The 26,600-nt window shown below is 48.5% G+C and overlaps 1 protein-coding gene across 1 annotated transcript; it reads left to right on the top strand.

The window, feature by feature from the left end:
* Positions 1-23,355: 23,355 nt before the first annotated feature.
* Positions 23,356-26,327, top strand: LOC125523956 (uncharacterized). Its single transcript, XM_087535512.1, has 2 exons — positions 23,356-24,448; positions 24,513-26,327. Exons 1-2 carry the CDS (start codon positions 23,388-23,390, stop codon positions 26,278-26,280), a joined length of 2,829 nt encoding a protein of 942 aa, XP_087391638.1. The 5' UTR covers positions 23,356-23,387; the 3' UTR covers positions 26,281-26,327.
* Positions 26,328-26,600: the final 273 nt, after the last annotated feature.

Here is a 26,600-nt window from a genome sequence, read left to right as displayed (position 1 = left end):
TGTTCGGACATCGTTTGTTCCTCTTTTGTTGCATACTTTCACCTTTTGAGCCAAAACTGGCCTAAGCCAACATTTTTTGTATTTTCTGCGCTGCATATCACGAGTGCCAGAGCTCTGTTTAGATATTTTCAAACAAAAGTTTATCTTTTTGTTCTTTCTAGACTTCTTGTCATCACTTCAGAGATATTGCCGATTCTCCTTCTCTCTTTTTTTGGAAAAAGAGGTTAAGACCCACGGCCTCTGCATCAATCGATGCATACGACCATTTTTATTTATTACTCGACATAGGTCTAACAAGAACATACATCAAGCCACCTGAAGCCACCACTCACACCTACAAAACTCGATAGTATGGAGTGCTTTCACTCCTCATATCTAAAACCGGTGCCATCGCCGATCCATCCACATAACGTATCAGAACCCACAGCCGGTGCAGCAGACCTAAAGCGTACACCATATGCACACGTTTTAGACGCTGCCATCATCATCGAACCGCTGACCCATCTTCAGGAGAGAGATCTGCATCATCCTTGCCAGTTTGTCCATCCATTGACGCCACCATGGCGCCCAACGGCGCCACCGCCCCGCGATCGTCTCTCCAGACATGAAGATTCTGGAAGATCTGTCGTGCGTAGCACCTGCCGACCAGGCATGACACAGCGTAGCACCTGTCGGCCAGGCATGACTTGACATCTCCACCGAAAGCTCCGTGCAAGATGAAGCCACTCCACCGCCTGCCTCTGTCTTCCAGCTCTGCTCCACAAACGATGCTCCCAAGAGAGAAAACGACACCGCAGTACCACCATCGTCCGCTGGAAGACCAAATCCTAGGTTTCCCCTGGAGCAGCACGAGTGGGTCGACAATAGTTACACGACGATGCCTTAAGGTAACGATGCAGAACACCGCCATCGCCTACGATCGGCTTGGTTTTCACCGACAACTATGCTTCTCGACTCGTAGCCGGAACTAGATGATGGATCTCGAGATCTGACCATCCAGCCTCATGGCGACCACCTCTGACGGAGGAGATAGCCACCACCGCTAGTGGAACTGGCCAGATCAGATCTGGCCGGAGGCGCTGCCGACCAGTCAACCATGGCCACATCCTCTCCTAGTCCGCCCTCCTCACGAAGCCACCAAAGCAGCGTCGAACTGCCAAGAAAGACAAAGATCGAAGGGCGATCTCACGTCGCCGGTCCCTCCAGACCGCGGGGCTGCAGCCTAGATCCCCGCCGTCCCCATCACCAGCGGCGCCCGGTGTCGGTGTCAAAACCGGTGGATCTCGGGTAGGGGGTCCCGAACTGTGCGTCTAAGGCGGATGGTAACAGGAGGCAGGGGACACGATGTTTTACCCAGGTTCGGGCCCTCTTGATGGAGGTAAAACCCTACGTCCTGCTTGATTATTCTTGATAATATGAGTAGTACAAGAGTTGATCTACCACGAGATCGGAGAGGCTAAACCCTAGAAGCTAGCCTATGGTACGATTGTCTGTTGTCCTACAGACTAAAACCCTCCGGTTTATATAGACACCGGAGGGGGCTAGGGTTTTGTCTCTGTTTTCTTTTCGGACGATGAGGATGAGCCAGCCGATCCTAACATAATTTTGGAGGAGCCGGACGACGAAGCCTCAAAATCAGATAAAGATGTCTCCGACGCGACCGGACTTCCACTAGATTTTTATAGGGGTCAGGAGGGAATAGATATGCTGTTTTCTATCAGTCCCAAACGGATACTCCCCAGCTTCCACGGTCCGCTTACCGAGGAAGAGATGCGGGAGGACCCAGGGTCAGAGCAAGTTGGGTTGGGGTATAGAGCCGTAAGCGCGGTGGGGGTGAGAGAGGATGTGCTCGTACGGTTCATAGTTGGGTATGATATTCTCATGGATTGTTGCGAACGTCCTCTATATTCGAAATATGCCTTTCTAGGAGCATTACGATCTACAGCTCAAATGGTCCCTTATGAAGTCTCTATTGGTCTTATTCTTACACAAGGTCGGTTACAAAGGAGGAGATATACATATCCGTATTTCCTAGCATGCCTTCCACGCCAAGTAGAGTCCCATCCGGACACGGGACAAAGTCTTCAATCTTATGTCTTCATTGTCCAACAGTCTGACCAAAGGATATAGTCCGGCTGTCCGGAGACCCCCTAATCCAGGACTCCCTCAGTAGCCCCTGAACCAGGCTTCAATGACGATGAGTCCGGCACGCAGTGTTGTCTTCGGCATTGCAAGGCGGGTTCCTCTTCCGAATACACCACAGAAGAGTTTGAATACAAGGATAGTGTCCGACCCTGCAAAATAAGTTCCACATACCATCGTAGAGAGAATAATATTTCCAAAAATCCAATCTGCTGACACGTTTTGGCAGCATGACATCATGCCATGGTCCGGTAATTATTCGAACCGTTTTTCTATAACCAGCCCCGCACATAACACGAGACGGTTTCTTGACACGTCTTGTTAAGGCAGAGATCGTGTTCCCCTTATTACGGGATTCTCATCAGTACGGACGTGGGTAACCCAACCGCGCCATCAATTACGGCGCTTGGGGAATAAGCGAGTTTTACCAGGCTAGTGGGGGCGCATAGTTTAGTCCGCCCTTATAAAGGGATAAGATCTCACCTTTTTCTACCCACGCCTTCTTCCTCCTTGCTCATCCATTCTCGCACACTCGAGCTCCAGCGCCCAAGTCCGCATCCTCCTCCTCAACTCTCTCCAAACATGTTCGGAGCGGGAGGCAAGTGGATGGCCTCCTCCATCACGGAGGGGCACATCAAAAAGTTGCGCGGAGCCGGATACTTAATCGTGGACATCGCGCACCGGCTGCCAGCCGCGGGGCAGGTCGTCCCTACCCTGGAACCTCACGAAAGGGTGGTTTTCCTCCCCCACTTCGTCCGCGGATTGGGGTTTCCCCTCCATCCTTTCGTCCGCGGCCTCATGTTCTACTACGGGCTAGACTTTCATGATCTGGCCCCGAATTTCATCCTCAACATCTCGGCGTTCATCGTCGTGTGCGAGGCTTTCCTCCGCATCCGGCCCCACTTCGGCCTATGGCTAAAGACCTTCAATATCAAGCCGAAGGTTGTAGGCGGCCAACAAGCGGAATGCGGCGGAGCCATGGTGGGCAAAATGCCCAACGTTGCATGGCTCGAGGGCTCCTTCATGGAGACCGTAAAGGGGTGGCAATCGGGGTGGTTCTACATCACCGAGCCGCGCGACACCAACTGGGTGGCGGCCCCCGAGTTTCGATTCGGAATCCCCACGTGGCTCACTTCCTGGAAGGAGAAGGGCCTGTCCTGGGGTTCATCGGTGGAGTTGGACGGACTCCAGAAGTGTATCCGGAACATGACAAGCAAGAAACTTAAGCTTGTCAACATAGTCCAGGTCATGCTCTTTCGCCGGATCCTCCCGTGTCAACAACGGGATTTCAACTTATGGGAGTTCGACCCGGCCCGGCACCAGACTCTAAGCGAGCTCTTCAACACGACGCACAAAGACATCTGGAGGGTGTTGTTCAAGGGCGCCGAGGTCCCTCCCTCTCTCACCGAGGACCGCGGGCTAAGCGCGAAGCGCCCTGCGAATCCGGTAAGTTCTGTACATCTGGTAGGCTATTTATTTCCCATAGCTTAACCATGTGCGGGGTCTGAGCTCCCATGCCTTTAACAGGACTGGGTGGAGGCATCGGAGAAGATTGACTGTCCGGCCCCCCTGCCCGAAGACACCGCGGACGCTCTCCTGACGGAGATGTTGACTCCGGCTCCTTATAAGGTGCCGGAGAAGACCAAGAAGAAGGCCAAGGGAACCCGAAAGAGTTCCCGGCACCAGGTGGTATCGGACTCATCGTCCTATAACTCCGCGACGCACTGCTCCCATGAAGACGAGGAGGAAGATGAAGATGCTCCCCTCCAGCCGGGGAGACAAGAAAAGGAAGGCCGCCCCGACCGGGGAGGCCGAAGGGTCCAAGAAGGGAAGGACTCTTCTTCCGTACTGCTCCACCACCGCCGCCGAAGGCGAAGACGAGTGGCTGCTCAGGGCCAAGCCCCTGGCGAAGTCGTAAGTATTCGGATACCAGAGTACCTCATAGCATACCTTTGTCGCACTGCTTCTCCTAACGCCGAATATGATTATGCAGACCGCCCCAAGCCCGTATCGACGTATCCTCGTCGGACGGCTCCTTGGATTCGTCGGATATGGATAGTGATTCACTTCCGACCGCCTCCTCCCCTTGCCCTACGGACAATGCTGAGGTATTGTCTCAAGGGGCACCGAGCCGGGGGGAGACAGTCCCGGAGGCGCCTCAAGGCGACCTTCCAGACTCCAAGAGCAAAGGGAGCAAGGCTCCCAGGGGCTCCAAGTTCGGCTCTCAGCCGAACACCACGCCGGAACCTCCAGTGTGAAAGGATCGAGAAGAGGTGTCTAAAAGGGGGGTGATTAGACACTAAGTACCAAAAGTTGCAGTTTTTAATTTCTTTAGTTGAAGTGGAGTTTTGGCACAAGTTTAACAAACACAATACATATCAAGCAAGTATGCAAAGAGTATATGAGCAGCGGAAAGTAAAGCATGCAACTTGCTAGAATGTAAGGGGAAGGGTTTGGAGAATTCAAACGCAATTGGAGACACGGATGTTTTTGTCGTGGTTCCGATAGGTGGTGCAATCGTACATCCACGTTGATGGAGACTTCAACCCACGAAGGGTAACGGTTGCGCGAGTCCACGGAGGGCTCCACCCATGAAGGGTCCACGAAGAAGCAACCTTGTCTATCCCATCATGGCCATCGCCCACGAAGGACTTGCCTCACTAGCGGTAGATCTTCACGAAGTAGGCGATCTCCTTGCCCTTACAAACTCCTTGGTTCAACTCCACAATCTTGTCGGAGGCTCCCAAGTGACACCTAGCCAATCTAGGAGACACCACTCTCCAAGAAGTAACAAATGGTGTGTTGATGATGAACTCCTTGCTCTTGTGCTTCAAATGATAGTCTCCCCAACACTCAACTCTCTCTCACAAGATTTGGATTTGGTGGAAAGAAGATTTGAGTGGAAGCAACTTGGGAAAGGCTAGAGATCAAGATTCATATGGTGGGAATGAAATATCTTGGCCTCAACACATGAGTAGGTGGTTCTCTCTCAGAAAATGTGTATTGGAAGTGTAGGTATGTTCTGATGGCTCTCTCCATGAATGAAGAGTGGGTGGAGGGGTATATATAGCCTCCACACAAAAATTAACCATTACACACAATTTACCAATCTCGGTGAGACCGAATTGAGAAACTCGGTCGGACCGATTTAGCAAACCTAGTGACCGTTAGGATTTTCGGTGGGACTGAGATGCAACTCGGTAGGACCGATATGGTTAGGGTTAGGGAATAACGTAATCTCGGTGAGACCGATTACACAAACTCGGTGGGACCGATTTTGGCAATAAGCTAACCAGAGAGTTGGTCAGGCAAACTTGGTGAGACCGATTACACAAACTCGATGGGATCGATTTTGGTAATAAGCTAACCAGAAAGTTTGCATTGTAATCTCGGTAGTACCGATTGCTCAATCTCCATGGGACCGATTTTGGTAATGGACATACACAGAGAGATTACAATCCCATCTCGGTGAGACCGAGATCCCTATCGGTGAAACCGATTTGCCTAGGGTTTGTGGCAGTGGCTATGACATTGAACTCGGTGGCGCCGGATAGAAAGAATCGGTGGGGCCGATTTTGACTTTTGGTTTAGGTCATATGTGGATGTGGGTAAGGTAGTTGAGGGTTTTGGAGCATATCACTAAGCACTTTGAGCAAGCAAGCCATTACGCAACACCTCATCCCCTATTGATAGTATTGGATTTTCCTATAGACTCAATGTGATCTTGGATCACTAAAATAGAAAATGTAGAGTCTTGATCTTGAAGCTTGAGCTAATCCTTTGTCCTTAGCATCTTGAAGGGGTTCCACATCCTTTAGTCCATGCCACTTAATTTGTTGAACTTGTCTGAAACATACTAGGTAAAAGTATTAGTCCAACAAGAGATATGTTGTCATTAATTATCAAAATCACCCAGGGAGCACTTGTTCTTTCAATCTCCCCCTTTTTGGTAATTGATGGCAACATACATCAAAGCTTTAGATAAAGATATAGAGAATAGCAAGTAAAGCTTTGGAAAGACATGTAACAAGCATAGGCTCCCCCTACATGTATGCAGTCATGTGAATATGGAATATAGAAGCATGTGAGAGCATAACCATGACAGAGTAGCAATGTGTTACATGTATCTTGGCTATATGCATCAGGGCAAAAGATATGAATATGGGAAATGTACCTTCATGCCCATGAGTCCTTGCAAACAGTATGTACATCAGCAAGAATTTTTCATACACATGACTATGATGCATATACTTACCTTGTGGTCTTGAGTTGGCTAGGATGGGATGAGCCTGCGTAAACAAGGTTAGATAACACAGATGCACCCACTAGCTAGAGCAAACAAAAGAAACCACAAGAGTACCAAGACTGGGATGACATGTAGAGTGAGTACAGAGTACCACGATAGATATTGACATGTCCCCAAGGAGAAAGATATGCAATGAATTTAATAAATTTCTTTCCCTTGGATGTCTTGCTCCCCCTGAATCTAGCATGGGATACTGGGAGAAGATAGGGAACAGAAAAGCAGAGCTCAAAGAAACAAATGAACAGAGCTAATGCAAATAAGCACATATGAACATGTCTTTCCCCTAAGAAGACATGTGGCATCTCTCCTCTTGAACATCAAGCATCTGGGATCCTTGAAGATTACTCTTTCCTGGAGTATTCCCTCCCCCTAGAGATATGATTAAGCTTTGATGTGATCTCTCTCTCCCCCTTTGACATCAATTTCCAAGAAGGGTCTTCTAGAATTTGTTGTGAATGGGTTCGGTCCTTGAATCACAGTACAAAGCATTAAGGTAAATGTGATGCTTGCAGAGGACAAGATTCATTGAGTGGAGCTGGATCAAGAATAAAGCAGGAATAAATGGCAAAATGTTTTTCCTGTAGTGAAATCGGTGTCACCGAGTTGTATGCTTCGGTTGCTCCGAAAATCTTCGGCTAGACCGGAGACATGAAACCGGTGGAACTGAGTTCATCACAGAGAAAAACACTTGTCACCTCAGCTCACTGGACAAATAAGATCTCACAAAGATTTGCAATGAATTGGATGTAGAAAATGCAGAACAAAAAGCAAAGAAAAGAAACTAAAAGATCTAGATGAAGTTTTTTTTGAAAGGGGAAACAAATATGCATGAGACAAATGCAAGAACACAAAAAAGAACACAAGAGAACTTCATCTAGAGTTGGGCAATGACAAAGTCACCTATGTTAGAGTATATTGACTTAGGAGTCAAGTGAGATCACTTGATCATAGGTCGTACTCATCGTTTAAGCTCAAAATGGGGATACCATTTTTCGTTTAAGTATCTTGATGTATTCATATCTTGTCGAGTTGCTTTGACTCATGACTTGGAGTAAAGCTACTCTAAGATGGAATAACATACCTTGGGTGGCGGTGTTGATCTTGATCATGTAGTTGAACTTGTGTGGGTTGCTCAAGGTTGATGTAGCCCATCAAGAGTTGGGAGCACCCTTTGGATTTTGAGTTCATCTACCTACATGGGTTAGTTTTCGCAAGGAAGAGCACTTGTGTATGCAACATGACAATCATGAAACTCAACATAGAATTTGTCAAAGGATATGTTTGAAAGGTTTTGTGCTTCCTTGTCATCAACCACCATTGTGTAGAGACTTGGTGATGTAGAGATTGCTCAAGATGTGAGTGAGTTGCAATCTCATAGAATTAGATTCATCCAAGTACCTACAAGGGTTAGATAATCATGCAAGATGCAAATTTTCAAGACATAAGACAATCATCATAGGAGAAATATCAAGTGATTAGTCGTAAGCTCAAGTCTTGCATGTATCCAATGGAGTTCCTACTCCAAGTTTGAAGCATCAATGATGTTCAATTCACCTCTTAACCTGCAAAACACTTTCTCATCAAGTGGTTTAGTGAATATATCCGCTAATTTCTTATTGGTGCGAACATGCTTAAGGTTTATGTCACCCTTAGCAACGTGATCTTGAATGAAATGATAACGAACTTCAATATGCTTAGTTGAGAGTGTTGCACGGGATTGTGAGCAATCTTGATAGCACTTTCATTGTCACAAAGTAATGGAACATGTTTCACATATATCCCATAATCTTTAAGAGTTTGGGTCATCCAAAGTAATTGAGCACAACATGAACCAGCGGCAATGTATTCCGCTTCAGTGGTGGATAAGGATACCGAGTTTTGTTTCTTGGAAGACCAAGACACAAGAGATCTACCAAAGAATTGACAAGTACCCGAAGTGGACTTTCTATCAACCTTGTCACCGGCATAGTCCGAGTCGGAGTAGCCAACAAGATCAAAGGAAGCCCTCTTTGGATACCAAATGCCAAAAATTGGTGTATGTATTAAGTATCTCACTATCCTCTTCATGGCCTTAAGATGACATTCCTTAGGAGCAGCTTGATATCGTGCACACATGCACACACTTAGCATGAGATCGGGACGTGAAGCACATAGATATAACAATGAACCAATCATAAAGTGGTAAACTTTTTGATCAACCGATTCACCATCTTTGGTCAAATCAAGATGTCCACTAGTAGGCATGGGTGTAGTCATACCTTTGCATTCTTGCATATTGAACTTCTTGAATAAGTCCTTGGTGTACTTCATTTGAGAGACAAAGGTGCCTTCCTTAGTTTGCTTGATTTGCAAACCAAGAAAGAATTTGAGTTCACTCATCATAGACATCTCAAACTTCTCCGACATTAGCTTCCCAAACTTTTCACTAAAATGAGGGTTAGTTGATCCAAATATAATATCATCGACATAAATTTGGCATACAAATAGTTCTCCATTAACCCTTTTAGTAAAAAGAGTAGAATCTATTTTTCCAATTTCAAAGCCTTTTTCAATAAGGAACTTGGTCAAGCATTTATACCATGCTCTAGGAGCTTGTTTAAGACCATAAAGGGCTTTGTGAAGTTTGTAGACACGATTAGGTTTCTTAGGATTGACAAAGCTGGGAGGTTGCTTAACATAAAATTCCTCCTCAATTTCACCATTTAGAAAAGCACTTTTAATGTCCATTTGGTACAAAGTGATATCATGGTGATTAGCATAAGCAAGTAAGATGCGAATGGACTCAAGTCTAGCAACGGGAGCATATGTCTCACCATAGTCCATACCTTCGACTTGTGTGTAGCCTTGGGCGACGAGACGTGCTTTGTTGCGAACCACTTGTCCATCTCCATCTTGCTTGTTGCGAAACACCCATTTGGTACCGATGATGTTGTGGTTGTTGTCGGGCTTCTCGACCAATGTCCACACTTGATTTCTCTCAAAGTTGTGTAGCTCTTCATGCATAGCGTTTATACAGTCCGGATCCTCCAATGCTTCTTCAACCTTCATAGGTTCAATGCTAGAGATGAATGAGTAATGTTCACAAAAGTTAGCCAAACGAGTTTTAGAGCGAGTGATTCTCCTGGTTTGGATATCATTGTAGATTTGCTCCACGGGATGATCTTTAGCAATTCTTGCTCGAACTCGTGAAAGCTTTTGCTTGGGTCTTGGTTGAACATCTTCTTCATCTTGTTCTTCTTCTTGGCCTTCTTCATTGTTAGCGTTGTCATTCTCTTGTCGTGGTGGAGAAGGATGTTGTTGACGTTCGTCTTGGTGCACTTCCTCGTTTTCTTCATCTTGGTGTGTCCCACTCGTGGATGCTTCCGTATCAACTCTTGGTTCACCTTGTCATGAGGTAGAAGCTTCCACTTGGATGGACGAGGTACACTCCTTTATCTCCGTTGGACGAATCTTGCCAATAGACAAGTCTTGGATTGCTTCTGAGGGATCTTTGTCTCCTACATCAATTGGCAATTGCTCTACTTGCGAGCCGTTAGATTCATCAAACTTCACATCTACCGTTTCTTCAACCTTTCGGGTGAAATTGTTGTAGACACTGTATGTGTGAGAGTTTGAGCCATAACCAAGTAGGAAACCTTCATGAGACTTAGGAGCAAATTTAGAACGATGATGCTTATCAAGAATGTAGCACTTTGAGGCGAATACTCGAAAGTATCCAACTTGGGGTTTGTTATCGGTGAGGAGCTCGTATGCCATCTTGCTGAGTAGCTTGTGAAGATACAAGCGATTTATTGCATGACAATCTGTCTCAACCGCTTCTACCCATAAGTGTTTTGGTGTCTTGTACTCATCAAGCATCGTTCTTGCCATCTCGATAAGAGTCCAGTTCTTCCTCTCAACGACTCCATTTTGTTGAGGTGTGTACGTAGCCGAGAACTCATATGTAATCCCTTCTTCGTCAAGAAAGGTGTCTACATTTGCGTTCTTGAACTCCATTCCGTTGTCGCTCTGAACCTTCTTGATCTTCACATCAAACTGATTTTGGGCCTTCCTAGCAAAGTTTTTGAAGATCTTTTGGACCTGCGAATTGTCATCCAGAAAGAAAACCCACGTAAATCTTGAAAAATCATCAACTATGACTAGACCAAATGAGTTACCACCGAGACTCTTGTAGGCATTTGGACCAAAGAGATCCATGTGAAGTAGCTCGAGTGGTCTTCTTGTGGTCATGATGTTCTTAGCGCGGTGACTTCCTCCAACTTGTTTCCCTGCTTGACAAGCACTACAAAGTCTATCCTTGTCAAATATGACATCGTTAACGCCAAGGATATGATTTCCCTTAATGAGTTTGTCAAGGTTTCGCATGCCCACATGGCCTAGCCTTCTATGCCACAACTAGCCTTTAGAAGATTTAGCAATTAAGCAAGTTCTAGGTTGAGCCTTTTTAGTGAAATCAACAATGTAAAGATCTCCTCTATGTATACCGGTAAATACCATTTTATGATTATCTCTACGAAACACTTGGCAGTCTACTTTAGTAAATAGGACATTGAAACCGAAATCAGCAAGTCTAGATACTGAAAGTAAGTTGTAGCCAAGAGATTCAATGAGCATGACATTTTGTATGGAGCTATCATGTGAGATGGCCACCTTACCAAGGCCAACCACCTTACCCTTTGAATTATCACCAAAAGTGACATACTTTCGAGGGTCGTCGTTTCCAGCAAGCTCACGGAACATGTCTTTATCTCCGGTCATATGATCAGTACATCCACTATCAAGGACTCATTCCTTTCCTCCAGCCATGTAGCCGCGAAGATTTGCCATAAGACCAAAGTGTCTCATCGCATCACCGAGATCATAGTCACTATCATCATCCTCATCATAGTATCCATGTTCAACATCATTTTGTGATTGATCAATTCATAGAGAGGGTAATTCATTAGACAAATGATCATCACAATGGTCACCTTTATGAATTCTAATAGCTTCGGATATGATATCGCTAATGATCCCAACATTTCCTATGGCACGCATGAGATCGGTAAGCTCAAATAGACAATCACCAAAGCTAGGATCACTAGAATTCATCTTACTCAAAGCAATAGACTTATGGAGAATTTCGTCTAAATTTTTCAAGGAATAATCTGGAAATCGTTCCTCAAGAAATTTCCATATAGTATAGGCACAATAGAGAGTAGGCAAAGTAGCAATCAAATTTTTGGGCAATCCTCTTATGATAATATTGATGGTTCTAAGATTGCGAATCATGTCAAGATCCTCTTCGGGTGTGGGATGCAAGGGATCAATATGAGGTGCACAAGGGCTAGCAATGTACTTGTTCAAGTGATATTCATTGAAAATCTCAAGCATTTCATTTTTCCACTCATGAAAATATTCTCCATCAAGAATAAGCACTCTATGTCTAAGACTCCCCAAAGTAGACACATCCATCTTCCTCCAAAGGTGTTTAAACCAAGGCAATGGAGACCAAGGCTCTGATACCAATTGAAAGGATCGAGAAGAGGTGTCTAAAGGGGGGGTGATTAGACACTAAGTACCAAAAGTTGCAGTTTTTAATTTCTTTAAGTTGAAGTGGAGTTTTGGCACAAGTTTAACAAACACAATACATATCAAGCAAGCATACAAAGAGTATATGAGCAGCGGAAAGTAAAGCATGCAACTTGCAAGAATGTAAGGGGAAGGGTTTGGAGAATTCAAACGCAATTGGAGACACGGATGTTTTTGTCGTGGTTCCGATAGGTGGTGCTATCGTACATCCATGTTCATGGAGACTCAACCCACAAAGGGTAACGGTTGCACGAGTCCATGGAGGGCTCCACCCACGAAGGGTCCACGAAGAAGCAACCTTGTCTATCCCATCATGGCCATCGCCCACGAAGGACTTGCCTCACCAGTGGTAGATATTCACGAAGTAGGCGATCTCCTTGCCCTTACAAACTCCTTGGTTCAACTCCACAATATTGTCGGAGGCTCCCAAGTGACACCTAGACAATCTAGGAGACACCACTCTCCAAGAAGTAACAAATGGTGTGTTGATGATGAACTCCTTGCTCTTGTGCTTCAAATGATAGTCTCCCCAACACTCAACTCTCTCTCACAAGATTTGGATTTGGTGGAAAGAAGATTTGAGTGGAAAGCAACTTGGGAAAGGCTAGAGATCAAGATTCATATAATGGGAATGGAATATCTTGGCCTCAACACATGAGTAGGTGGTTCTCTCTCAGAAAATGTGTATTGGAAGTGTAGGTATGTTCTGATGGCTCTCTCCATAAATGAAGAGTGGGTGGAGGGGTATATATAGCCTCCACACAAAAACTAACCGTTACACACAATTTACCAATCTCGGTGAGACCGAATTGAGAAACTCTGTCGAACCGATTTAGCAAACCTAGTGACCGTTAGGATTTTCGATGGGACTGAGATGCAACTCGGTAGGACCGATATGGTTAGGGTTAGGGCATAACGTAATCTCGGTGAGACCGATTACACAAACTCGGTGGGACCGATTTTGGTAATAAGCTAACCAGAGAGTTGGTCAGACAAACTTGGTGAGACCGATTACACAAACTCGGTGGGACCGATTTTGGTAATAAGCTAACCAGAAAGTTTGCATTGTAATCTCGGTAGTACCGATTGCTCAATCTCCATGGGACCGATTTTGGTAATGGACATACACAGAGAGATTACAATCCCATCTCGGTGAGACCGAGATCCATATCGGTGAAACCGATTTGCCTAGGGTTTGTGGCAGTGGCTATGACATCTGAACTCGGTGGCGCCAGATAGAAAGAATCGGTGGGGCCGAGTTTGACTTTTGGTTTAGGTCATATGTGGATGTGGGTAAGGTAGTTGAGGGTTTTGGAGCATATCACTAAGCACTTTGAGCAAGCAAGGCATTACGCAACACCTCATCCCCTCTTGATAGTATTGGCTTTTCCTATAGACTCAATGTGATCTTGGATCACTAAAATAGAAAATGTAGAGTCTTGATCTTGAAGCTTGAGCTAATCCTTTGTCCTTAGCATCTTGAAGGGGTTCCACATCCTTTAGTCCATGCCACTTAATTTGTTGAACTTGTCTGAAACATACTAGGTAAAAGTATTAGTCCAACAAGAGATATGTTGTCATTAATTACCAAAATCACCCAGGGAGCACTTGTGCTTTCACAGTGGTTCCGGACTCGGGCAGGCAGCCCCCTTCCAAAAGGGGTAAGACGCCCGTGCCGGTGACCTCTGTCCATCCAGAGGCATCGGACAACCTGCTGGGAGCGCTTCGCGGCGCTTCCATCGACAAAGAGCACCGCACTATTATGAGTGCGGTGATCAAGAAGGTTCAGTCCGCCAAGAGCGGACTGACTGGAGCCTGTGCCAGCCTTCTAACAGGATTTGAGGTAAGTATTTAAAATATAGGGAAAATATTACCGCATAGATAGTAGCCCCTGATGCTTTGTTTGGTGTTCACAAAGAAAAGCCGAATAGAGGATCAAATAATATCTGCAAGAGTCTAATATAAGTATGTCTATATGCGTATGCAGGCTTCGCTGCTGACCTCTGCCGCACTGACTGCGGAGGTCGCCGCACTGAAGCAGGACCTTGAGGGGTCCAAGAAAGAGCTCGGCCTTGACAAGAGGCAGCTCGAGGAGAACAAAGGTAAGTAATACCTTGTCTATAGATATATATATATATATATACAAAAAAGATGCGATTGCAAAATGACAGGATCATCATGAATTTGCCAGGGGCCACGACCGAAGTGGCGACCCTGAAGCAAGCATTGTCCGAGGCTGAAAATAAAGCGGCCCAGGAGCGCACCGAGCGGGAAAAGCAAGAGGCACGGGTGGGCGAGGTGTAGCAAGAGCTCCAAGCTCTCGTGACGAAGCACGAGGCATTGGAGCTTGACTCGAAGACGCGAGAGTCTGAGCTTGTCGCGGCCCTTGAGAGCGCAAAGAATGCCAAGGCTGAAGCCCAAAATGCCCTCTAGGAGATTGAGGCGATGAGGAAGATAGCGATGGGTAAGGCATTCAATATGCAAAGAAAGCATGTGAAAGTAAATTACTTGTTACTTACCCGAGTCCGGAGCTCTCCAAGAGCATTCGCAGATTTGCCCCGCAGCGTGTCGGATGCTGCAAAGTTTTACCAGGCCGAGGAGGGAAGCTCAATGGAGAAGCTGTTCTGGTCTCAGTATACTGAGACCGAACACCCGATGCCTAAGAGCGACCAGCTGAAGCAACTGGTTGAGCTGCACAAGGCGGCCGAACAGGCCATGAAGGGCTTTATAGTCCGGATGTGGCCTGGCGACGCCTTCCCAACAGCTACTTCGGCCTGGTGAGGCGGCTTGTGGATGCCTGCCCACGGCTGGAATTCATCAAGCGGTCCGTCTGCATCGAGGGTGCACACCGGGCTTTTGCCCGTGCGAAGGTGCACTGGGCCAAGATGGACGCCGAGAAGCTGGTGAAGGAGGGGCCGCCGCAGGTCAAGGAGAGCATCGCCACCCCGAGATGTATTATGAGGGTGTCCTGAAGGGTGCCCGTCTTGTAGCGGACGAGTGTGCGAAAGATGTAATATTTGAATGAACTTGCTCGTGTGATCCTGTGGTATGAAAACTTGTTCATATGCGCTATGCAACACTTGTTTGAATTTAAAATATTACCTTCTGTTTGGCTGTTTATCAAATCTAAGAGATGGCTAGTCGTCGGCTTCTGCCCCCATGCCACGAGTGCTGGGGTGTTCGGGGTAAACCTGAGCACTCTTGTTCCCATTTTTGGGTCCTTCGAGGGAGGTGCTCAGCGCAACGAACAAGGCAATCGGACTATAATGCTCTATCACTCTCACTTAGCCATAGAATTCTATAATTTTAAATTTTGGCGAAGCCCCTAGTATTCGGAAGGCCGAATTTGGGGCGCTATACACGCCTTAAGCCGGACAAAGCCGACTCCTCGCTCTAAGAGGCATAAGTCTTTAGGGGCTCGAAACCTCTCGAACAGCGACCAGTCTCTCGCCTTATCATGACAGTCAGTTTTAGCTTTCTCTACTGAGGTGCTTAGCCCAGCTGAACCGGGGCACAATCGCAGTAGTTCTCCCAGTGCTACCTTAGCCGATATAGCGGAACGTAAGGTACCAAAACATGGGAGCCGGGCAAACCCAACTATTGACCCAAGACATGATTCAGAGCTGATGCATATAATGCTATAAGTTCGAGGTGCCGCACTGTCTAAAGTGTTCGGACTTCTCACGTTGTATTATGGGGTATGCTTAAGCCCCTAGCGTATTGGCCGTACTAGAGTGTACGGGTGCTGGATGTCATGAATGAACATATGTATATATAAAAAAAGGAAGAATAAAGAATGCGATAATAGTCTAGTGCTATGCATTGTTTATTCAAAAAGGTGCATTAAAGTAGAATGATACAAGTGGTGTGGTAAGCAAAAAGTAGGACTATTTGACATGTCCCCTCCAAGGGCAAGCTGAGGAATGGTATTTAGAGCGAGTATTTCACTCGTTGTCAGAGACCACCTGGGAGTTCTGTGGTGCGATGTAGCTTTGTGCCTCCTTGGTTGCTGCATCATGTGTTCGGCAATCATACTTCCGGACAGGGTTTCCAGAGATTAAGGTCCTGAAAGAGAGAAAAATAACAAAGCGGGAATCCCCTAGTGCGGTTGAGCCGCGTCTTGGGGCGTGCCGTAGTCGTGCCCCCCTCCCCACCTATGCCCATGGTATTTTCAATGCGTAATTATGTACGCGTGGCACGGATTTCGCCGTTTGGCTGGTACTGGAGTGGGGGCCGCATTGCTATGCGAGCTCGGAACGTGCCAGGCGGTCTTGCTGTCGATTACTCCGGGCGCGCTTGAAGGTGCCCGGGTCCTTATTCGCCGAACTAGTGGATTGCCTTAAGAGGCTGCTTTGTGCTTCTGCTGCGAGGGCCGCAGTGTGCTCCTCCGTGCGGAGAGAGCGCTCTGTGTTTCCATTAACTGTGATGACCCCCCGAGGTCCTGGCATCTTGAGCTTGAGGTATGCATAATGCGGTACCGCATTGAGTCTCGCAAATGCGGTTCGCCCGAGTAGTGCATGATAGCCACTACGGAACGGGACTATATCGAAGATTAACTCCTCGCTTCGGAAGTTATCCGGGGATCCGAAGACCACTTCCAGTGTCACTGAGAATATGCAATGGGCATCTACACCTGGTATGACGCCTTTGAAGGTCGTTTTTGTGGGTTGATCCTTGAGGGGTCTATACCCATTTTGCGCACTATGTCCTGATAAAGTAGGTTTAGGCTGCTGCCGCCATCCATAAGGACTCGAGTGAGGTGAAATTCGTCAATGATTGGGTCTAGGACCAGTGCGGCGAATCCGCCATGACGGATACTAGTGGGGTGGTCCCTGCGATCGAAGGTGATCGGGCAAGAGGACCATGGGTTGAACTTTGGGGCGACTGGCTCCAACGCATATACGTCCCGTAGCGCACGCTTCCGCTCCCTCTTGGGGATGTGGGTTGCGTATACCATGTTCACCGTCCGCACTTGTGGGGAGAACCTCTTCTGTCCTCCGGTGTTCGGCTGCTGGGGCTCCTCCTCGTCATCACTATGCGACCCCTTATCTTTGTTTTCGACATTTAACTTGACGGCCTGCTTGAACACCCAACAATCCTTGTTGGTGTGGTTGGCTGGCTTGTCGGGGGTGCCGTGTATTTGACACGAGCGATCGAGTATACGGTCCAAACTGGACGGGCCCGGAGTGCTTCTTTTAAATGGCTTTTTCCGCTGACCGAGTTTAGAGCCTTTAAATCCGGCATTGACTGTCGTATCCTCCGTATTGTTGCTGTTAATGCGGCGCTTGTGTTTGTTGCGACGTGACCTGCCATTACCATCCTTTGTATCCGAAGTACCATGGTTCTTTGATATGTTATTGTTGCGAGCCAGCCAGCTGTCTTCTCCCGCACAAAAGCGGGTCATGAGTGTCGTGAGGGCTGCCATAGATTTCGGCTTTTCCTGGCCAAGGTGCCGGGCGAGCCACTCATCGTGGATGTTATGCTTAAAAGCTGCTAGGGCCTCTGCATCCGGACAGTCGATGATTTGATTCTTCTTTGTTAGGAACCGTGTCCAGAATTGCCTGGCTGATTCCTCTGGCTGCTGAATTATGTGGCTCAAGTCATCGGCATCTGGCGGTCGCACATAAGTGCCCTGGAAGTTGTCGAGGAATGCGGCTTCCAGATCTTCCCAACAGCCAATGGACTCTGCTGGCAAGCTGTTGAGCCAATGCCGAGCTGGTCCTTTGAGCTTGAGTGGGAGGTATTTGATGGCGTGTAGATCATCACCGCGGGCCATGTGGATGTGCAGGAAGAAATCCTCGATCCATACCGCAGGATCTGTTGTGTCGTTGTATGATTCGATATTTACGGGTTTGAAACCCTCTGGGATTTGGTGATCCATTACTTCGTCTGTGAAGCATAGAGGGTGTGCGGTGCCTCTGTACTGGGCTATATCGCGACGCATCTCAAATGAGTCTTGCCCGCTGTGTTCGTCCCGGCCGGATTTACTTTTACTGTATCCGGCGTGACGGTTATCGTCTCGCATAGTGGTGCGCCCTCATGATCCGTAGATCGATCTTGCATGTTTTGCTTTGTCCTCCAATACGTCTCGCGGGTCTAGCATGTTTCCCCGTGCCTTGTCATTTTTATTTGAGTGGCGTCAGGGTGCGGGCTGAGTTTTTGGCTGAAATGCCTCTCTGTCGCGGCCACGAGGTGGCCGGTCAGCCGCATCATATGTTGGAGATGTAGGTTTGAGTGCTTCCTCCTCCAGTCGGGGTAGCAACCTACGCTTTGGGTAACTCTTGGAGGGGCGTTCGAGTTTATATTCCTCGGCCGCAAGGACTTCAGTCCATCTGTCAGCTAGCAAATCTTGATCAGCTTGAAGCTGTTGTTGCTTTTTCTTAAGCCTATTTGTCATGGCTATAAGCCGGCGCTTGAAGCGCTCTTGTTCGACGGGATCCTCAGGCACGATGAATTCGTCATCGTCGAGGCTTGCCTCGTCTTCGGAGGGGGCATGTAATTAGCATCCTCTGCCTCTCCATCTGCCGCTCTCTCTGGAGGGCTGGCTTCTCCATCCTCCTGCCCTAAATCTTACTGGAGGGGATTGTTGTCGTCTTCGGCACTGTCTAGAGTGCTATTATCTCCTATGCCGGGGTCACTGCTTTTGCTTTGGCGAGACTTAGAGCGGCACCGCTGATGCCTGCGCTTGGGTTGCTTCTTGGAGGGGTCATCCTCCGCTATCTCGTCGCCATTGCCTTCTTTGGGTGTGTCCACCATGTATATATCATATGATGAGGTCGTTGTCCAGTGCCCTGTGGGCAGTGGTTCCTCTTCGCCTCCCGTATCGTCGTCCATACCGTCGATGTCTTCGGAGTCGAAGTCGAGCATGTCGGTTAAGTCCTCGACAGTGGCTACTAAGTGGGTGGTGGGTGGGCGGCGAATTTCTTCGTCATCCGCATCCCAATCCTGCCGGACATAGTTCGGCCAAGACTCCCCTGACAAGGAGAGAGACCTTAATGAGTTCAGTATGTCTCCGAAGGGCGAGTGCTGAAAGATATTCGCGGAGGTAAACTCTATGATCGGCGCCCAATCGGATTTGATAGGCACGGGCGCAGGCGGTTGGGAGTCCGTGGCCGGGGAGGAATCCGGTAGTTCGGCGTCACGGCTCTCGTGAAGGGTAAGGTCGATACTCGGCTCGATCGCCGATGAGAGTGCGGCCTCCGTGGCGGGGTCTATCCACCCGTCCATGGATGGCGCAGCTGGTTCTGAATTGAAGGTCGGAGCGGTTGCCGGTGCGATCTCCTGAACACTATCTGATGGTAGAGCTAAATCATACTTATCGTGACCGTGTGGCGCACAAGGCAGGGGCTCGGATCCGTCGAAGATCAAGTCTCCGCGGATATCGGCCGTATAGTTTAAGCTTCCAAACCTGACCTGGTGGCCAGGGGCGTAACTCTCGATCTGCTCCAGATGGCCAAGCGAGTTGGCCCGCAGTGCGAAGCCGCCGAACATAAGGATCTGTCCGGGGAGAAAAGTCTCACCCTGGACAGCATCGCTATCGATGATCGAAGGAGCCATCAAGCCTAACGGCGACGACACAGAGGAACTCTCAATGAAAGCACCAATGTCGGTGTCAAAACCGGTGGATCTCGGGTAGGGGGTCCCGAACTGTGCGTCTAAGGCGGATGGTAACAGGAGGCAGGGGACACGATGTTTTACCCAGGTTCGGGCCCTCTTGATGGAGGTAAAACCATACGTCCTGCTTGATTATTCTTGATAATATGAGTAGTACAAGAGTTGATCTACCACGCGATCGGAGAGGCTAAACCCTAGAAGCTAGCCTATGGTATGATTGTCTGTTGTCCTACGGACTAAAACCCTCCGGTTTATATAGACACCGGAGGGGGCTAGGGTTACACAAGGTCGGTTACAAAGGAGGAGATATACATATCCGTATTGCCTAGCTTGCCTTCCACGCTAAGTAGAGTCCCATCCGGACACGGGACGAAGTCTTCAATCTTATGTCTTCATAGTCCAACAGTTCGGCCAAAGGATATAGTCTGGCTGTCCAGAGACCCCCTAATTCAGGACTCCCTCACCCGGGCTTAGCTGGCGCATGTCTCTGGGGACGACGAGGTGGAGGAGGATGGGGGAGGACATCGGCCGGGGCGCTAGGGTTGGCCCCCTGATCGCCCTGGAGGGAGCGATCGAGGGAGCCTGGAGCGATAGGTCTTTTCAACTATGCTTCTCTTAATCTTCCATCTTCTATGTTTAGTCTCACTGTCAGAGATTGATCCGACGTGCCTACCTTTCTTCTGCCTTTTCGTCAGTGCTTCCTCACTTTCGAACTTGACGCTACTATCTTGTTCTTCTTTCTCATATTTGGATTCAAATCTTCACTCCTCTATTGTCCTGCGCTGTGCACTGACTCTAGTTCTTTGCTCGCTTGGTTTGCTTCCATTTCTTCTGACTGCATGATCATCCTCACTTAAATGGCTATGCTTTCTCTTCCTTTTGTTGCGTACTGTCTGGTCAGACTTAGTTTGTGCAGTTTCAGTTCCTTCTTTTAATAGCTTCCATTTTTTCATAGAATGAGGAGATGTTAGTATACGTAATTAATTTCCGAAGCTAAATTCTTCAATAAGATCAACTAGTCAATATGTTATTTACATTTTAGATTCCACTGGACTAGTGATACAACATGTACTGCATATGGAAAGATTGATTACCTGCCTAAAACGTTCACTGTCTCAACAAACATGACATTTTGAAATACATATGATACATTAAGGGCCTGTTTGGCAGCTCTCCACTCCGCAGCTCCGCTCCAGGAGCAGCCCGCATCCTATTTGCGCGGAGTGGCCAAAGTGGCGCTCCATGTACTCTCGTATTTTAAGGAGCTAGATGAGTGCCGAACAGGCCCTAAGTATCGTGGCGTGCCCACTTTGTGAAAATAGCTATTGGTCTAAATTGCCATTTCCTATAATCCTAGCCAACTAATGTTGGTCCGATGTACTCATTATATGCTGTTGACTTTGTTTGCCAATGTTCATATGCTTCTGCTAAACAAATCCCTAATGGAATCACTAACAGTTAATGTACATATAAACATAAAAAATCATTACCACTCCCATTGTATCATCCATATTGAGGTATCCGTGCGTGTCCATCCATGAGTAGGTGTTATAGTTAGCAACTCTGAGGCACTTCCTAACCCTAGGAATTGCGGCGCGAACAAAAATGCATATGCTGAAAATGTTCATCTGGCAAACCAAATATATGGAACAGAGCAGAGCAGAGACTCCAGTTCCTTACCTCCTTTTTACGACAGACAATCTAGTATGCGCTGCCAAATGTGGCGATAGTGGCGAGTGGAGCTGATGAACTATGAGAAGCAAATGGCGAGCATGGTCTGTGCTTCTCGGGAGGGGGGGGTTCCTACTACCGAACTGAATGTGTGGACCGCACAGGCGTCTTGCATTCATACACACTCATGTCGATACGGTATCGTTGTGTACGCCTACACACTTGAGCCCAAGAGTGGGCTTGACTACAATATAAGTACGTTCCAATCTTAGCATCATCCGATGGCAACGAGATACCCGGTAGAAACCGGTTCCACTAGAAAACCCACTCTTCCATAACCCCAAAAAGATAGTGGGCAATCGAGGCGGTCACAACGACTCCATTAGGCCGGTGTTTTCACCATGGTCGGCATAATAACAGTCACTTTAAAGACCGGAAATGAAAACTAGTGGCGTCGGTTTCTACCGGGGTCCTGCATGCTCGCCATGTGTGCAGGTGTACACAATGCATACGAGTACTCTACTGAAGTACTCTACTGAATTCAGTTGATTTGTATTGTTTTCGTGGGACCATCCATTGTATAGGAACATAGCATTTATTGCACTCATACTATTTTACTCTTTCATCCCACGGTCCATCCACCCATACTTTTAATCTGATTCTAAATGTTGTAACACTTTTAACGTTTGAACCAATGATTTGATTTAGAATCCGTTTGCAGATTAGTATTGATGACATTTAAATCTTGAACATGTTTTGAACAAGTTCAAATTCAAATTTGATACCATAATGAAACTCATGTGAAATGTGAGATGATACGACAACGAAACTGAAGTGAAGCAATAATAAAAACATGCAAAAGATAATGTAATAAAACTTATATCAAATCCGAGATGGAACATAGATGAATTGTGGAATGAAACAATAACGTAAATGTATGAATAAATACTTAAAACATGTAAAATTGTGATGATATAAAAATGATATCGTATAGAAACTATGTGAAGAGAACACTTTTAGTGTCTAGCCCAACCATGAAAGATATTTTGACAAAATGATATGAAACTTATTTGAAAGCTCCAAAAATATAAATGAAACCTGAATGAAATAGTACTGAAATCCGGAATGGAAAAGTAGCGCAACCATGTAATGAAAAATAATAATGAAACATGTAAAAATACGATGAAACACACATGCAATAGCTTCATATAAGTTTCAGTATGATTTCATAATCCGAATCTGATTTTTCTTCAAAAGCTTTCAAAATTGATCTCGTTTTGAAGATTTAAATATCATGAATACTAATATCCAAACGCATTGTCTTGGTTCAAAATATATAATCGGTACAACTATGTAATCAAACTGAAAAGCGTGGGTGGGTGAGATGTAACTATGCCGTGGGTTGGTTCAAAAGATGGCATACTGCCTTTTGACTATAAAACATAGCCACTAGTCATTTTGTTGTGCGGTCTCCTCGCTAGCTGTCCCACATGTCACGGGAAGAAGATAATATGGTGCACATGTGTCACACAACGCATGGTATAACAACACACAATACATACCCCATGTGTGTATGTGCACATATGGCGTGCACGTAGAACCCCGATAAAAACCGGCACCGCTAGAAAAAACCGCTCTCCTTTAAAGATGGACTGATTTCGGTGATTTGGGAGAGTTGCTCTTATACGCTAGAGCACCCAATATGCCCCCGGCGGTTTGGTAGGAGGGGACCAAAGTGATCACCGGGCTGAGCTTTATACAGATTTCCTTGTGCGTGAGAAGGGAGGCATGGAGCGTTGCGTGAAGAGCGAATACTCAGCAGTGAATATATTATTAGGTACGATGTGTAAGCAACGTGTGACTTTCAGTGATTCGTTTCCAAAAGACGACACGCCGACGGGCACTCAATCGCCATGCATGCATGATACCATCCCACATGCACACGTAGAGCACAGCACACGGCGGCCGGACTACCCGCGGAGCAGAGCACACTATATATAATGGTATATGTAATGTACATGCTGCTCCGATCGTGCACAGTCAGTGCAGTGCAGTATACACGCTGCGTTCCCAGCCAAGAATCATGACGGCGAAGGAACAAGAAGACCTGGAGTTCCTGTGGAAGTGGCGCAAGTACCTGCTGCTGCTGGCCACACTGGTCGCCAGCGTCACCTACGGCGCCGGCCTCAACCCGCCGGGCGGCGTGTGGTCCGAGGACAACTACGCCCCAGCGCGCCACGTCGGCGCCGTCCACCCGCGGGCGCGAGCGCCGGTGTCCCCGGATGCGGCGGTCTACCCGAACCGCGTCGGCGACCCGGTGCTCGTGTCCACCTACTCGCGCAGGTACAATGCCTTCTTCTACTGCAACGCCGCCGCCTTCGTCTCGTCCCTGGTCGTCATCATGTTCCTGCTGGACCGCCGCATCAGCGGCAACCGAGCCGGCCTCGCCGTGCTCCGCATCGCCATGCTGCTCGACCTGCTTGCCCTCATGGCCGCCTTCGCCGCGGGGAGCTGCCGTGACGTGGTCGCCTCCATCTACGTCTCCGCGCTCTTCGCCCTCGTCTTCGCCTGCGTCGCCATCCTCGTGGTCGTGGAGAGACTCTGCAAGGAGCCGCCGGACTCCGGACCTTTCTCGGTCACGGTAGAGAACCTTAACCTCAAAGAGCGGCGCAAGATGCTCCTGCTGCTCGCCACCTTCGCGACGCCGCTGACGTACGCCGCGGGCCTGGCGCCTCCGGGAGGCTTCTGGAGCGAGAGCGTGGCCGAGCACCACGCCGGCGCGCCGCTGCTGCACGACGGGCGCTACAAGATCCGCTACCACGCATTCTTCTACGCCAACGCCAACTCCTTCGTCGCCTCCCTCGTCATCATCATGCTGCTCATGAGCAGGACGCTGAGCGACCGCCTCACCCGGTACCACGCGCTGTTTGTGTGCGTCATGGTGGAGCTGCTGGGCCTCATGGCCGCCTACGCCGCCGGGAGCTGCAGGCGGCCCACCACGACTGTGTACGTCGTGTCCCTCGTCGGCGCCGTGCTCCTCTACATTGTGCTGGTGCCGGTGTTCACCTTGGAAGCATTCAGGGAACGGCGGATATCTCGGATCACCACGTACGTAATCAAGCTCAGACACACTCCGCTAGCTTCGTTTCCATAATTATTTTTCTCCATATAATTAGTTGAGCTAATTCATGTCACTTGGATTGTAAAGTGAAAGGAGGACAACCCCCGTCCATGATGGGCAGGAAGAGAAGCTAGAGCAGTCGCGGTCGCTGGTTCTGCTGATGGCCACGTTGGCGGCGACGGTGACCTACCAGGCAGGGCTGAGCCCGCCGGGCGGCGTCTGGCCGGAAGGGCATCCGGATCACACCGCGGGGAACCCGGTTCTCCAGGACATGCACCCCACGAGGTACAAGGTGTTCTACCACTGCAACACGGCGGCGTTCGTGGCGTCGGTGGTCGTCATCATCATCGTCCAGAGCAAGGAGCTGAGCGCCGCCGGGCGCTTGGCGCTCAACACGGTCATGATACTGGACCTGTTCGGCCTTATGGGCGCCTACGTCGCCGGGAGCTGCCGGGATAACACCACCACCATCTACGTGTCCGCCCTGGCCGTCACCATCTTTGTCTACATCATCGCCAAAGTCGTGGCGTTCGCGGTTGGAGGCCGGGAGAGCGAGCCCACACGGTGGGCGCAAAGAATGTGGGGTAAGGTTGTACAAGCGTTGCTCCGCCTGTCGCGGCGGCAAGGAGGAGAAGCAACTCATTCTCCGGCCTCCGAGTCCGAGAGGAAGCGTATTGAAGAAAAAGCGCTCGAGAGGAGGCGTAAGTTCTTGCTGCAGCTCGCCATCCTCGCCGCCACCGTCACCTACCAGACCGGACTGAACCCTCCCGGCGGGTTCTGGCCAGAGACAGAGAGCAACGGCGAAAGATCGCTAATCGCCGGCGACCCGGTTCTCCTCGACCACTACGGGAGTAGGTATGAGGTGTTCTTCTACTGCAACGCCACGGGCTTCATGGCGTCCCTCGCCGTCATTCTCATCCTGGTGAACCAGAAACTATACAAGAAGAGCATCCAGAGCAACGCTCTTCACATGTGCATCATCGTTGGGCTGCTCGGCCTCATGGGTGCCTACGCTGCCGGTAGCTGCCGGCTGCTGCGCACCTCAATCTATGTCTTCGCGCTCGTGGCCGCGGTGGTCGCGTTCCTCGTCCTGCAGATCCTCTTCTGGGTGTACGCCGACTGCCCACATTTGTCACAGAGGATATGCCTGAAGGGGCTGCTCGAGCAGCTGTCGCCGTCGTCGGCACCGATGGGGGCGGGCGGCGAGGGCGAAGGCGACTGGCGTCAACAAGAACGATACCAACTGCGCAAGTCCCTGATGCTGCTCGGCATCCTCGCGGCGAGCGTGACCTACCAGGCGGGTCTCGCGCCTCCCGGCGGCACGTGGGGCGACGATGATACGGCGTCCTCCCCGTCGCCGTCGCCGTCGCTTTCACCACCGCCGTCGGCTGCATACCTGTCCCATGCCGGCAACCCAATCCTACTCGACACCAACCCGCAACGGTACCAGGCCTTCTTCTACTGCAACGCGACGTCGTTCGTGGCCTCCGTCGTGGTCATCATGCTGGCACTGCAGTACACCCTCAAGGAGCGCTTCGCTCCGCCGTGGGCGATGCATAGCCTGCAGACCGTCATGGTGCTGGACCTGCTCGGCCTGCTGGGCGCCTACGCCGCCGGCAGCTGCAGGGACTGGGAGACGTCCGCGTACGTCATCGCGCTCGTGGCCGCGGTGGTCGCCTTCATCACGATCTACATCCTGCTGTCATTTGACGAAGTGCGAGGGACGGCCGAGGAGCTCGCGGTGTGGAAGTACTTTTCTGGAAAGAAGGAAAAGGTGCTGAATTGCTTGGGAGCAAGCAATGATGATGATGATGATGATCAATCAGCCGCAACCGTAACGGTCGCCCGTGTGTAACTAATTAGTTTTACTACTTGTTTACGTCCCTTTGATTTGCAATTTTTTCCTGATAATTCCCTTGATTTGCAGTGCTGCTAATCAGGAAATTTATGCCTGATTTTGATTGTACACTTTATGTCTGTGTGCTTCCTATGTGATCTATAAATTATGTTTGATTTGGCTTGGCTAGGATATGAACTATTTGAAATTTTAGTAGTAATTCTATTCAGTTGTTCAATTGTTTAGACTTTTTGCATGATAATACGTTTTTTTACTCGAAATTTGCATAAGGATCATAGTAGAAGTAACATATTCATTGACCTGACAAAACTGAAAAG

The sequence above is a fragment of the Triticum urartu genome, chromosome 7A, assembly GCF_056163025.1.
Source record: "Triticum urartu cultivar PI428250 chromosome 7A, HENAU_Tu73, whole genome shotgun sequence".
In the NCBI taxonomy this organism is placed as follows: domain Eukaryota; kingdom Viridiplantae; phylum Streptophyta; class Magnoliopsida; order Poales; family Poaceae; genus Triticum; species Triticum urartu.
Note: the sequence above shows the minus strand (reverse complement) of the source record. Positions and strands in the feature narration are given on the sequence as shown.